The sequence below is a fragment of the Littorina saxatilis genome, linkage group LG8 (assembly GCF_037325665.1).
Source record: "Littorina saxatilis isolate snail1 linkage group LG8, US_GU_Lsax_2.0, whole genome shotgun sequence".
Lineage (NCBI taxonomy): Eukaryota > Metazoa > Mollusca > Gastropoda > Littorinimorpha > Littorinidae > Littorina > Littorina saxatilis.
In genome coordinates, this window is record NC_090252.1 from 27,399,060 (window position 1) to 27,412,704 (window position 13,645).

Consider the following 13,645-nt stretch of genomic DNA (forward strand, 5'->3'; position numbering starts at 1 on the left):
AAATTTAAATTTAAAAAAAATAAATATGGTTAGTCAAGTCAAGGTCAAATCAAGGTCAACAAGGGCGGATCAGAGGTAATTTATTGGCTCAGGATGCACCAGATAGCTCTATTTTGCTTCTTTGGATAAAAAAATTTTCCGGGGGGGCATGCCCCCGGACCCCCCTAGAGGCTTAGGCGCCTTCAACTTGTATCTTCGCAGTCATTTTGTAACCCCCCCCCCTCCAAAGTGAATTGATCCGCCCTTGGTCAAGGTTTAAAAAAAAAAAAAAGTAAGTCCTGTGACGTGTTATAGTGGGACGCTTCGGTACCGGGACGCTTCGGGGTGTAGAACACACTTCAAAGAGTGAGCAAGATATTTTGATGACAATGTCTTTTTGCATTTACAGAAGGCTTTTTCATAAATGTCCTGACTGATTTTTTTTGTTTTTTTTAACAGTCTGTTGCTGCTCTTAAAGGTGTTTGCTATCAAACCCTGTAAGACTTAGATAAGAATCAACAGGAATAGATAATGGTAGCCATCCATAAAATTCAGAAATTGCTATAATTTCCCACATTGTTTACAATGATAATTCACAAAGCAGGAAAGGGTTTGAAGAGGGTCCTCTCATTTCAGGAAGCAAAGTGTCCGAATGCATCTTCCCACTTAATGATCACAGGAATGAACAACCCACAGCAAAACCCAGTACACAGAAATGGACAACAAAAGATGACCAATTTATATTCACAAATAAGAACAAAGCACTTAAAAAAAGTGACGGACATCGTAGAAAGACCAGCAGAACAACTTTACTTGACCTCTGCTACATCTTCACCAGGACACATACAGTTTTGGACATAACATTCATGGAAACACTTCATTCTGGAAGTTCAACTAAGGACAAATGCAGTCATTCACGGAGAACAAATCCAGGGAATCAATTACCCAGTTTGCAGACACCCACTGAAATATAGCAACACACAGATCTACACTCCCTCAAATGCACAACAAACAAATGCCATTTGAACACACATTGAAACAAATATAAAACTTTTTGATTAAAGATGTGTCAGACTGGAACAAGAGGTTGCAGACCTCAAGGTCGTTTTCAACACCTGTCATCTTGGCATTCACACGCAGACAGACATTTGCATGATATACGATACATAATCACTGTCCTAATATCTTGTTTTTCTCTCTCAAGACACCCACACCATCCCTTAAAGCCCACAATGCAAATGTGATTGAAAGCCATTCATCAGAAATTCAAAAGCTAACAAAATTTGTGAAAGTGTTAAGCAGATTTTAGACAGAAACTGAGAAAGACGAGAAATACGCCTAGCCACAAAAAAAGTGTGAGCATGCATGACACTCACAACACGCACAAAAGCCATCAACCTTGGAGATGAAAAGTTGATATGCACAGATGGGAAAAACAAAGTATCAGCCTTATTAATCCAGTCCTGAAAACATGATACTTGTAGTCCATAATTGTTCACTCCCACTGTTAAGGCAACTTGGTGTGGAAGTGATACAGTGAGGGTATGTACTGGTACTACTGTCAAGCACTCACATCCAAAATGAACCACTCTCATTTTTTGTTAGCTTTACATTTTCTTGCTAACTGTAAAACTAGAAGAAATAAAATTTTCAAGAAATGGGGAAAAACAAAGAATGCAAGCAACTTTGTGTAACCACTCAGTACAAGTAAAAGCCACATTTAACTGGAAAACAAAATTCTGCTATTTCAACACTTTTGCCACCATCACGATCAACTGACCATAATGTTGTCAAAACTTAAGATAAGAAATAAACAAATAAATAAATGCAGGTAACAGAAGAAACCCTGGCAGTGAACAATCTAAAAATCAAGCATTATTATGGAATTAAGCTGAATGGCTTAAGCTGAGGCATAGAATTTGCCATAAATATAATGAATCACACGAACCTATAAATACAACTTAAGTCATATGTTACCTTACTGAAAAACTTCACAAAAGCACAACTAATTCGATGGGACTTCAAACAAATCGCAAACTACATGCAACAGGAGTTTGATTGTACACAGCTTAGACACTTAGTATTTTGTTTTTCTCTACCCTTAAGATTGTGTAACCCAAAAGATTTAGTAAGTACTACACAAGAGCTTCCCTTTTAAGACCCCCCCAATTTAAGCCTTCCCTTCTCTAAGCCTTCCCTTCCCTTCTCTAAGCCTTCCCTTCTCTAAGCCTTCCCTTCTCTAAGACTTCCCTTCTCTAAGCCTTCTCTAAGCCTTCCCTTCTCTAAGCCTTCCCTTCTCTAAGCCTTCCCTTCTCTAAGCCTTCCCTTCTCTAAGCCTTCCCTTCTCTAAGCCTTCCCTTCTATAAGCCTTCCCTTCTCTAAGCCTTCCCTTCTCTAAGCCTTCCCTTCTCTAAGCCTTCCCTTCTCTAAGCCTTCCCTTCCCTTCTCTAAGCCTTCCCTTCTCTAAGCCTTCCCTTCTCTAAGACTTCCCTTCATTTAAGGTCTCTGGTCACACCCAGGCCTCTTCAGACAAAAGCAACAATCAACAATCCCTTTTTCTGAGACCTTGCTTTCCCATTTTTTCTGTTCATACTCGCTGTAAATTTCACTCCACACTTTCAGACTTCCTCCTACTCGAGACATGATTTATTTTAGGAGGGGGCGAGCGCTGTATTCACCGGCTCAACAATAACTTAGCCATATTGTGACCACCTCCTCAGTTCAAACAATTATCAACTGGTTAATACACGACTCCCAAGCCTTTGCAAATCTTTTCGCTGAGCAAAATATAAGGCCATAAAATCTTTTGGCGTGTACATAAAACAAGAAAAGCAAATGCTTACACGACTCTCCTTCGTCATTTCCCATTACAGTGGAACCCCCCTTTTAAGAGCAAGACTTCTCCCCCAAAATAAGACGTACTCCCTCCCTGTTTAAGACCCTCCCATCCGACAGAAGACACATGAATCCTAAGACTCACTAATTACTCAGGCGAGTCAAAAAAAACCACTACCCTCCCAAAACAAAATATTCAAAAGAGGAGTGGGGGACAGGAGGCCAACAAGGAAGGAAAATTGTAACATTTCATTAGCTGCCTTGAGCTCCATGCAAGAACCCACGCGCAATTCACAATTAGACAATTTGTCACAAAACACAAACTTTACATCAAACACTTACAGATCTGAAGCATATTTAACACATCCTGCTTCAGTGGCATAACTCTGTTGAGGTTCAAAGAGTGGTATTTCTTGAACTTGAAGCGGGTCAAGTTGGAAACACACCAACAACGAAAGCGTGGCAGTGAAACATGAGCACTGATGTCCATGTTTTGGAAAGAAAAAGGCACCATACTGGAGCTCATTATTCACTGTGACGATATCAGCTTGACTCACGTTCAAGGAATACAACTCTTCCACAGCAAGATGTTGTATTTTGAACCTTCACAGGCAAACAGGAATAGCATGGAGCAGCCTTCCCTATCTCACCTTCTATCACAATGAATCACTAACCACATGCATCCAACAATTTTGTTTCACACACAACTGATTTATAACTATGATCCATTCTTTGTACGCCGTACATTTGTACGACATGATAACCTAACATTTGATCTCAAATCGCATCAGTGTTGCAAGTGTTTGGTAAAGAGAACGAGTTGCCAGTCATATCTGCCATAAATGGAATGCTTATCATGCAAGGTACAATTATTGTGGTTTTTAGAAAGAACACTATCAAAAAACTAAGAGAACCAACCTTTAAACATAACATTTTGCTGATGTACCATCTACTTCTTCTGCTGATGGGCCAAAACTACAAGAAACCCCTTCTTTTCCCCACTATTCTTAAAAAACAACAGACACAAAACTTTCCCATACTCCAGGGCTTTTTTTTTTTTAACATCACTGTCATCCCAATCACGTGGAGAGCAGCAATCTCACAGCCTAGTAGCACCAAACTACACTCACATACACACACACCATCAGCACTGAAACACAGCTACACAATGTCAGACATCAGTTCTGCTGGGATTTGAATGCCCTTCTGCATAAAAATGTTGCGGAACATGTCGTTTTGCTTTTTCAGTTCATCCACCTGCCCACGCAGAAGTTCTACATCGACGGCTACACGTTCATTTTCTTTCACATTCTCACTGAGGCGATTGATGGTGTTACGAAGCTCCTGGATGTATTCACACGCCTTGGCCAGGATTCCGCCTTTGCTCTGGAATGGAAGAAAAGGAAACATATCAGACACACACAAAAACAGCAAAACCGTCAGCACTTACTAATTCGTCCACATTCACAAACTTTTTGAAACTCTTCTTGATTCAAATGCAGTTCCAGCAATTTCCTAAGCTATAAATTGGTCTGTAATGACTTTTTCTCCATAAAGGATGGATAAGCATTCACTATCATCAAACACACACAGATATGGCCAAATCACTTGCCTCATTGACTCTTTGAGTAAAACAATCATTGCGTTATTAAAATTGTTTCGTGTGGTATGTCTCGGGCTAGTGACATTTCCGGTGGGCTAATGCAGGGTTCGTACAGTTTTTTTGTTCTAAAATTCAAGGACTTTTCAAGACATTTTGAAGAGAAAATTAAGCACCCTCTTACCTTCAAAGCTCGCAATGAAACACTCGCTAGTTATTATACCCCCTTCCCGCATGCCGATTTAAATCATTGGATGTTCAAAAACTAATGATTTAATTTTTGTCGAAGGCGACAGATTCGTAGCAGACGATGGGTTTGAAGCAGACAGACTCAAAAGGGACTGTAGGTTACTGTTCAACTTTTTCTTTAAGGTCATCAAATAATATATCATTGCAATTGTTAATTGTGGATGGTTTTTGTGTAATCAGTTAGCAGCATCAGAGTTTTTAAGGACTTTCAAGTATCTTGCACATTTTTTAAGCACTTTCAAGTCCTTGAAACTGACCCCTCCAAATTCAAGCACTTTCAAGCACCTGTACGAACCCTGCTAGTGTCTTTAAGTTACTGGCCTGGCTAGCGAGAGATTTTTGTTAAAGATTTGGCCATCCATGCATACACCCAATGTTTACTCATCTGGAATGGCTGTGGAGCGCCTATGTGAGATGCAAGGTGGGATAGCATAATCAACTGGAGCTGAATGAACCAATAACTTAAAGCACAAGCCCTCGTGATACCATGGAGGTCACATGCCACTGATGACTGTACCAGTGTTGAGGTAATCTTGGAATACTGGCTTCCCTTCAAACACGGCAATGCCACATTCTTCTCAAGTGATGCATGCGACCGATGACATACAATTTGTTTTACACATTACTGGCAACAGCACACCAAAGTAGAGAAAGACAAGGACCACTTGCAGCTTGTGTCTGTTTGACAGGTTCTTGTGCACAGTCAGGGACCAGTTTGGACAGCTGAACAATCCAGTTGTTGATCTTGTCCCGCCGCCTCCTCTCCACTGAAAACATAGATGCTGAAGGTTAATGGGGTGCAACACAGTGCCATGTTTTGTTCTGACGCAAACACACCAAGCAAGGTAAAAAAAGAGGAGAGTTTACCTTTCCTGACACCTTTGAAAATGAAAGCGCAAACCAAACAACCGAAGCTTAGCATTTATCTTATCATCATCATTTGTCTGTTGTCAAGCCTGTTTGTCTACTTTAATAGTTTTAGTAAATGTTTCCTTTGGACAATAATTAAACTCTCCATAAGCTAACTTTTTTCTCAAATTCTTGTACCTACACAGGAAAAGTGACACACTGAAAAAGTAAGAAAACTGACAGAAAAGAAGCTGTTGCCATTAACAGCTTATATTGGAAAAAGGGAAGCAAGCGCTCAAGACATTAGACAAGTAAGAGCAATTGTAGAACAAGAATTCTCACAACTTTAACCATAACAGAATCCACACTTTACTTTCATCTTCACAAACAAAATCAAACTGTCTTCAAATGCAAGGACAGATGGAAAAAACCTTAAGCTTAATACTCCTTATTTTTCTCATAAAATATTAAAAATTATGAAATGTTGATAATATGCTTGGTTCAGTGTTAACAAAAGACAGCAGACAAGATCAATGATTTTTGCCTTCCCAACAGATAAGACTATCAACACTCCAAAATCAAGAATGGTGAGTTGAAGTGGGTTTAATTCTAGCCAAAACATTCACCAGTACACTGATGGAGTATTCTTTACAGATGATGGACAAATATATAATAATGAGATAATGCTGCTTGAAGTGTACCTTCATTGTGCGTTGCTCTCCTCCTGTCATCCCTTGTTGACCTTCCTTCTAGTTTTGGGGAGAACGAGGTACGCGGTGCGATAGTTCGCTGTGTGTTTTGTAAAACGTCCTGCGGTGACATCATCACATAAAACTGACCTGTAAAAGAGACAGAAGTGATGATAACTGAATTACATCAAAAACAGATTTTCCTTTTGCAGAGATTGCAGGTAAAATTGAAGATATATGGCGACTTCAGAGAAAAAGTGTCAGAAGAGTGCAAATGTTCTCACATCTACCCTAAACCAGCACAAATGAATAATAAATTCACATCAAGGAGGAACACTTTTACGCCAGTCTTCAGCGGTTACTATTCTGTTTACATGCTTGTGTGGTGCTTTATATCCCTACCTAAATGGATTACACTTTACAGGATCTTTTCCGTGTGTAATTGGTCTTGTTTTTACGTGAACACATGAAGGGGGATAAGGCATGCACAGGTCTGCACATAAGTTGGCCTGGGAGATTGAAAAAATCACCACACTTACAAAGAACAAGACGTGGCCGGGATCTGAACCCTGAACCTCCCACACAAAAGGCTGACAGCCTGACCACTAGGCTACTCCCCCGTAAATAAAAAAAAGAAAAGTGGCTTTACTGACAAATCCCATTGCTCATTAACTTTCAGACTGAAAGCAAACACACACACACTTACCCCCACCAGCTACAGAGGCAGCGTTAATGGATTCAGCCTGTGTCGTGACCACTGTACCATCTGCTGTGGCTGTGGCGGGGAAGTACGCAAAACGAGTATCACCTTGCTGATCAGGCGTAGGGCTCCCGCCATTGCTGAACGGGCTTTGTATCACAGTCTGTGGGTGTTCGTACACCTATCAAAGATTCACTCACTTAATGTAGCAATGTAAAGAAGGCACATCTATACAAAAACTCAAGACATTATAATAACAAGAAGAGCAAACGCTCGATCGAGTCACTTTCGCAGTTCTGAATATTATATGAGGCATCAGATGGACAGGAAGAAATTGCTATTCACAACACAATGAGTCACGTTCACATAAAATTTGAGCCCGGTCACTTTTATAGTTTCCGAGAAAAGCCCAACGTTAAGTTGTGTGTTGCCGAACAGAAAAGGCTAGTTTTTCTGATAACGTTCGTAAAAGGCTACAGATGTAAATACTTTGATGTAAAGAATAATCCTACAAAGTTTCAATCACATCCGATGAACTTTGTCAAAGATATAAAATGTCTAATTTTTCCTTTGACGCTGACCTGTGACCTTGAAAAAGGTCAAAGGTCAATGAAACCATCGTTAAAGTGTAGAGGTCATTGGAGGTCACGACTAAACAAAATATGAGCCCGATCGCTTTGATAGTTTCCGAGAAAAGTCCAACGTTAAGGTGGTGTCTACGGACGGACGGCCGGCTGGACAGCCGGCCGGACAGACTAACACTGACCGATTACATAGAGTCACTTTTTCTCAAGTGACTCAAAAAATTGCCCAAAAGAGGAAATAATAAGCATTGCCAAACATAAAATGAAATGAAAATCAGATATATTTTTTATGCACCGGATACCAAATTTCTCCCTTTACGAAGCAACGTAAAGGAGGCTCACACAAATCTCAAGACATGACTTTGAAAAACGGTCAAAAAGGAGGAAACAAGCTTTACAAAACATAAAATAAATAACAAATCAAATGAGTTCAGTAGATCTATGGAATTTTCTAAAAATAAAACGATCATGAGCTACGAGCATTCTAGTGTTGATCTGTCTTGCTGTCTGGTGTAAGTAATGAGCAACAACAACAAACTGCGGCCTGTAAGTTACACTGGAAGGGACCAGAGAAGCATGACTTACCACTTGGTTACCGCCAGCAAAGTTGCCAGCGACAACCTGGGCTGTTGCCTCCCCATCATTAGATACCTGGACCACACGATACGTCACCTGGCCTGCAAAGCCTGATGTTATTTAGTGAGGTGTCCATTTCTGACAAACATTGAAACAATATAACCATACTCTAACATAGCTAACCTAAAGAAACAGTGAACAATCTCTTTCATGACCTTCTAAGTTGAGACCTGACTGCCACAAACTCCCTCTTCCAAGTGTCAGTAAACTTCTCAATTTTGAAACTCCCACTCTGTTAAGTCCAAATATTTCAGGTTTTAGAAGTCTTACAATATACTATATATATAGACTGTACCACTCCAGCTGACATGGGATTAGGATCTTGAGCAATTTCCCCCTGATGCTAAAAGCAACATTAGACACCACAGAGGGAGCTGAAATAACGGTGGCATCTTACGCAACATGGGCGGAAGAAAAGAACTCTGCAGACAGTGTGATTTCCCCCAAAGCACAAAGATGCTTTTTCTCCAAAGACTGGAATCATTCATAATTCAATATGACCCACGAGAACACACAAAACCTCACCTGAGCTGCTACTGTCTGCACGCAACTGGTACTGTAGAGAGGGGTCAAGGGTCAATGTCCCTGCACCGGTGACGCTGGCAATGGCTGCGGCCTGCTCATCGGCCGTCTCTGTGTGAAAAATAGAGCTCCCATTGACTTGGAAACAAAAAGAAGCCTCTGTGTTAATTACCTCGCAGTATTTTAGTAGTATGAGTATAACTAAGTTCAAAGATATTTGTGGCTGTATAAAAAATGACAGTTTACGACTTAATTTTGTTGTCTAGAATGGGAACAAGCAAGCTTCATGAGGGCTGGATGAACCACACGTCTGTAGGACATTTTTTCTGGTAAACATAACCAACCCTCACAATTATTTGAATAAAGCAATCATCACATTCAAACAGGAAGGTCCTGGGACAGTAGGGGCGACCACCCCCAACCAGGCGCGTTCACAGGTGGCGGATAGTGTGATGGCCTTCAGATATGGAGGTTAGCTGCGAAATAAGCCAGGCTTGCCAGGACGAATAAGCAGTCGCGGACCAACTGGCGGTGCTTTTAACAGGAGGGGGCGGGGTAACAGGTGGCACTGTTACACTCTAGAAATACCCCAGGTGTCCAATGACGGGAGCATCATGCGAACAAGAGCCGCATTTTAAGTTCTAGCCCTGGGGAAGGTCACCTCAGATAAACAAACCAGCCAGCTATGGCCAAATAGCCGGGTAGACTGGACTCGACAGCCCTGTAAAGCCACCAGTCTAGGAGAAGGATCACTCCGATATAAAAACACGCTGAAGCCGGATGAGCTGGGCCATGTATGGCGCATAACGACAGCTCAACGCATCAACGCTCATATGACAGACGACAACGAAGAAGAAACAGGAAGGTAAGGTAATTTTATACAGTTCTTTGACTGATGTCACTTTCTGTAATGAAAAGTTGGGTTGCATTTTTCCTAGGGAAAGGGAGCTGCCATACACATACAGGACAAAGCTGCCTTTTCTTTTCTCGTGCATGCATGGGGTTGTGTCTTCCAAGCCTTGAGACTTTTGCTGTGAACCTGGGATCTTTATTGTGTGCTTCAGTGATCACTGCAGGGTTGTCTGAATATTGACTGATTGAGGAGAGCCTAAAGAAAGTCGACTCCAGGAAATGACTCCCACTGTCCGATGCCAGTACTGGGGCCTTCCCCATGCAGTGAGATTTTGACACACAGGTTCTAAACTAAAACCAGTGCGATGCCAACTGAGCTATGTATTTCCAAGTCAGTAAAAAAAATAAAATAAAAATATATTTGTAAATGATGTAAAGCTCACCATCTGCAGTGGCAGCTAGATGAAGCTGTTCCTCAGCCTCTTCCTCTTTTTCATGTCTGCAACACAGAACAAGGGTGATGTGTGAATGAGCTGCATGCTTACACACACAGTGAATCACTGTCATCACATCAACTATCAAGTAAGGGGAAGAGCAGCATAAAGTGCAGAACATTGAGAAAGTTCATCAGAAAACCATGATACACCCACAAAAAAGACATTTTTCAGAAACACCCAAGAAAACTATGTCTGCTGATTCTGAGAGTTTACTTGAAAATCGCTGGTTGAGCAAAAGTCCATAAAATTTTTCTGTACACAAAATATGTGTTATTTGGCATGACTGCCCTGGCTTGCAAAATAGAGGATGAAAAATAATATCAATTACAGTAGAAGTGCAATGCCAAGGCACTGCATACCCCCCTCGAAGGACAAATCGCCTCTCTCTCTCAGTCTCACACACATCCACACAACTACGCACACACACACACATTCATTCACACATCATCCATGCACACAAAGCACATACTCACATAGACAGACACCCACACACCCTTCTATACATACACACACGCTCTCTCTCTTTTCCTTCTCTCTCTCTCTTACACACACACACACACACACACCATCCACGCACATAAAATCCATATAGACAGACAGACACAAACACCCTCACACACAGATATAGGCTACAGTTTCTTTCTCTCACACATACACATCTGCGCACGCATACACACTTGTGCACATAAGGTAAACACGCAAACACACACACGCCACGCGAGAGAAAGGCCCAAGACAGGGGATGACGTCATGGTGCATTGACATAATAACATTGTGACGTCGTCTACTTGCGCGAGCATAATTGCTGTAGTCTCGGAAATTCTATCCCAACAAAGCGGACATTGGACCAAAAATCAAAGAATTGGTCGACACCCACTGTATTTAAGTTAGTATGTTCCCAATGTTTGGTGAACTTCCATCCCCGACTGTAGCCTCAGTTAGGTCACTCAGGAGTCAGAATCCTTCTGTATCATGTATTATCGGCATGAACATTTCTCAAGTCGATTAAGTATAGCGTTTGTGGGATACCTCCAGCTTCGCTGGTATAACAATGAAGTCTATCTTCCCAGCTTTCACTTTATCCATATTTTTTAGGCTACCTATTTTTTAAGTGTTACCTTGCATGGATCATGAAATTGAAAAATAAGTTTGTAAAAATGTGTTTGTGTCAATCTTATTTCAAATAGAGGGGTTGAACAAGTTGAACTTGAAGTTGAATGTCAGTGACCTGTTCCTTCATATTCTGCAAACACAACCTACAGAGGCATTACTTTTAGGTTCATGGACAAGTCTTCAGGATACAAAATTAAACAAACAGTATAGCCAAAGGTGAGGGTGTACTGCCTACATGTCTGTTGAGTGTTGGCACAAATTGTTGGCGCTACTAATTAACATTTGGGGAATGGGAGCCTTTCAATTCATACAATTTAATCGTCACAAAAAAAAAATCATGTTTATAGTCAAGAAGTTTTGCGGGAAGACTTAGATGCGGCCAAGTCTGCATGGGAGCCACGTTGAGACTGACCTACTTATTCTCCCGCAGACTGTCGTTTGAGGTTAAACCATTAGATAACATGTGTCGACATTCATCAAAATCGATCGTTTATGTGTAATTTCATTCACTTTCATTAGGTCATAAGTCACGAACTGACCACGTGTCCGAACCATGTGGGATGTTGACAAAGTGGCCTCGACGACGGCTCGATTCGACTCACAAGTGCAAAAATGCGCTATCAGCAAAGTGCGCTCTGGAAAGAAATCCACCGACGCAGATCAGAAAAAGTATTTTCTAACTGCACCTTCCACTCACCCTGTTTCCAGTCCTGTGTCCAGCATTTCCATGATGGAATTCGTGGTGGGTTTGAATTTGCCAGGAATACAGCAAGGCTTGATCACGGGGCCAAACAACAGGTCATGTGAGATGGAAAAGTGAACATGTGACAAAATGGCGACCTTCTCGGACGAGCTAGATGTGTGGCGTATAAATATCTGGTATTATAGTTCGCTGTTCTCAGTTGTAATTTCCTCTAAAATATTTCAAATATGATCTCATTGTCTTGAAATTACGGTTAATATACTGTTTGTATCAACCAAACTACTTTTCTATCAAATGAAAGGAAAATAAGTGTGTTATAATTCTTGGACTATTTTTAACATCGGATTAACAGAAAAGTACTGTAGCGACTAACAGTCTACAACTTTACCGTAAACATACCAAAAAGTGAGACAGTGAGAAAAAACACAGAAAAAACAACAACATGGAGTTATTGAAGTTGTAGGATTATTTCGAACATCGGATTTACAGAAACGTACAGAAGTGAAAATCAATGTAAAACATTACCGCATTGACAATCAAAACAAATGGCAAATAGGCCACACACCCTACGTACGATGTGTCTGGAAACATCTCCGCGCGGAGGGGTTTTGTAGCTAGCGCAGCATAAGCTTAGATGAAGAGGTAACATTTTCTCGGCTCGCGCGGCAGCAACACCATGTCTCTAGACTGCACAGGGCATTACTGAGCAAGCTCTTTTCAGTATAACATAACATTAAACTGAAGTGCTGTTCACATGCAACCACCTTTTCCCCACCGCATAGTCGTTTGAAAATCTTTCCCCAAGTCGTCGAGGCGAAAAGTCTGCCAATGAACGGCCCCAGCTATTTACGGTACGATTTAGGCCAGATTCAGCTGCGACTCCGGGCCAAAACGTGACTCAGTTGAGCACTGCTAGACTGACTCGGCCGTGACTTGTCAAAGATTTTGCACAGACTTTACTTATCGCGCTTACTGATTGGTTAGCTCTAGCTCAATGCTTACCGGAAAACTCAACAAGACACGAAGAAGCCGTAACTTTTTTTTTTCTATCAAAATTTCTGTGAATTTCAGTCCGCACGACTCGAAGTGTACTGTGCCCGGCATCAGCGTAACTCAAGTTATATTTATATCAATTATTTTTCTGTGGTGGGGGGGGGGGGGGGGGGGGGGCGAAGTTGTATTTTAAAAAAAAGTTTGTTTATTTATATGTTTATAAAGTTAATTTGTTTATTCTTTTCTATCTTGACAGGAGTTATGACAACCCACCTGAAACGAAAGTTGACGTGCCTCGCTGGTCGGAAAAAATTAAATATTCAAAACTGTCTCAATCCGCCCAAGACCTACACAGTTCTATTCTCAGCCTCAGTGCGGGCCGGCTTTATCCTTAGCGGTTGATGACTTTATTCGGTTATTCCGCGGAAAAACAGAAATAAACTCAAACTTCTTAATTTTCGGCTTTGACCTTGAACTCTCACCTCTACAGGACGGTAAGCCTTGACCTTGGTCAGGCCAAGGTTGGTAGAGCGGTTCTCCAGCTGACGGGTTGGCGTTGAAATCCACGTCATCCTGCACCGAGAAACACGCGCAGAGCCGTGGCGATGTAGGCGATTGTGCGGCGGGTCTCGTGCGCCTGGAAGTGGACGTGCCGGCAATGTAACAGGGTGGCACGACCCGGCTCAATCAGCTGGCTGAGTCCGTTGTCGAAGACTAACATCTCTAGTCCTCGAACCCCAGTGTATCATGCACAGGCACTCGTCACAAGGTGGGCAGGATCAAAGTGGGCGGGGCTTGACGCTCTCTCAAGACTACTATTAAGTATTATTGAAACTGAAAGAGA

The 13,645-nt window shown here is 41.5% G+C and overlaps 1 protein-coding gene across 3 annotated transcripts; it reads right to left on the bottom strand.

The window, feature by feature from the left end:
* LOC138973190 (upstream stimulatory factor 2-like) lies at positions 1 to 11,961 on the bottom strand. Of its 3 annotated transcripts, none has more exons than XM_070345900.1 (9): positions 11,803 to 11,961; positions 9,939 to 9,994; positions 8,647 to 8,754; positions 8,071 to 8,162; positions 6,908 to 7,082; positions 6,214 to 6,351; positions 5,333 to 5,430; positions 2,433 to 4,200; positions 1 to 2,155 (listed from the first exon to the last, which is right to left on the bottom strand). In XM_070345900.1, exons 1-8 carry the CDS (start codon positions 11,832 to 11,834, stop codon positions 3,976 to 3,978), a joined length of 924 nt encoding a protein of 307 aa, XP_070202001.1. In that variant the 5' UTR covers positions 11,835 to 11,961; the 3' UTR covers positions 1 to 2,155; positions 2,433 to 3,975. The 3 variants fall into 3 exon arrangements, with proteins under 3 accessions (XP_070202001.1, XP_070201998.1, XP_070201999.1); XM_070345897.1 differs by having other exon boundaries at positions 8,647 to 8,781; XM_070345898.1 differs by lacking the exon at positions 1 to 2,155 and having other exon boundaries at positions 2,247 to 4,200; positions 8,647 to 8,781.
* Between the last annotated feature and the right edge of the window lie 1,684 nt (positions 11,962 to 13,645).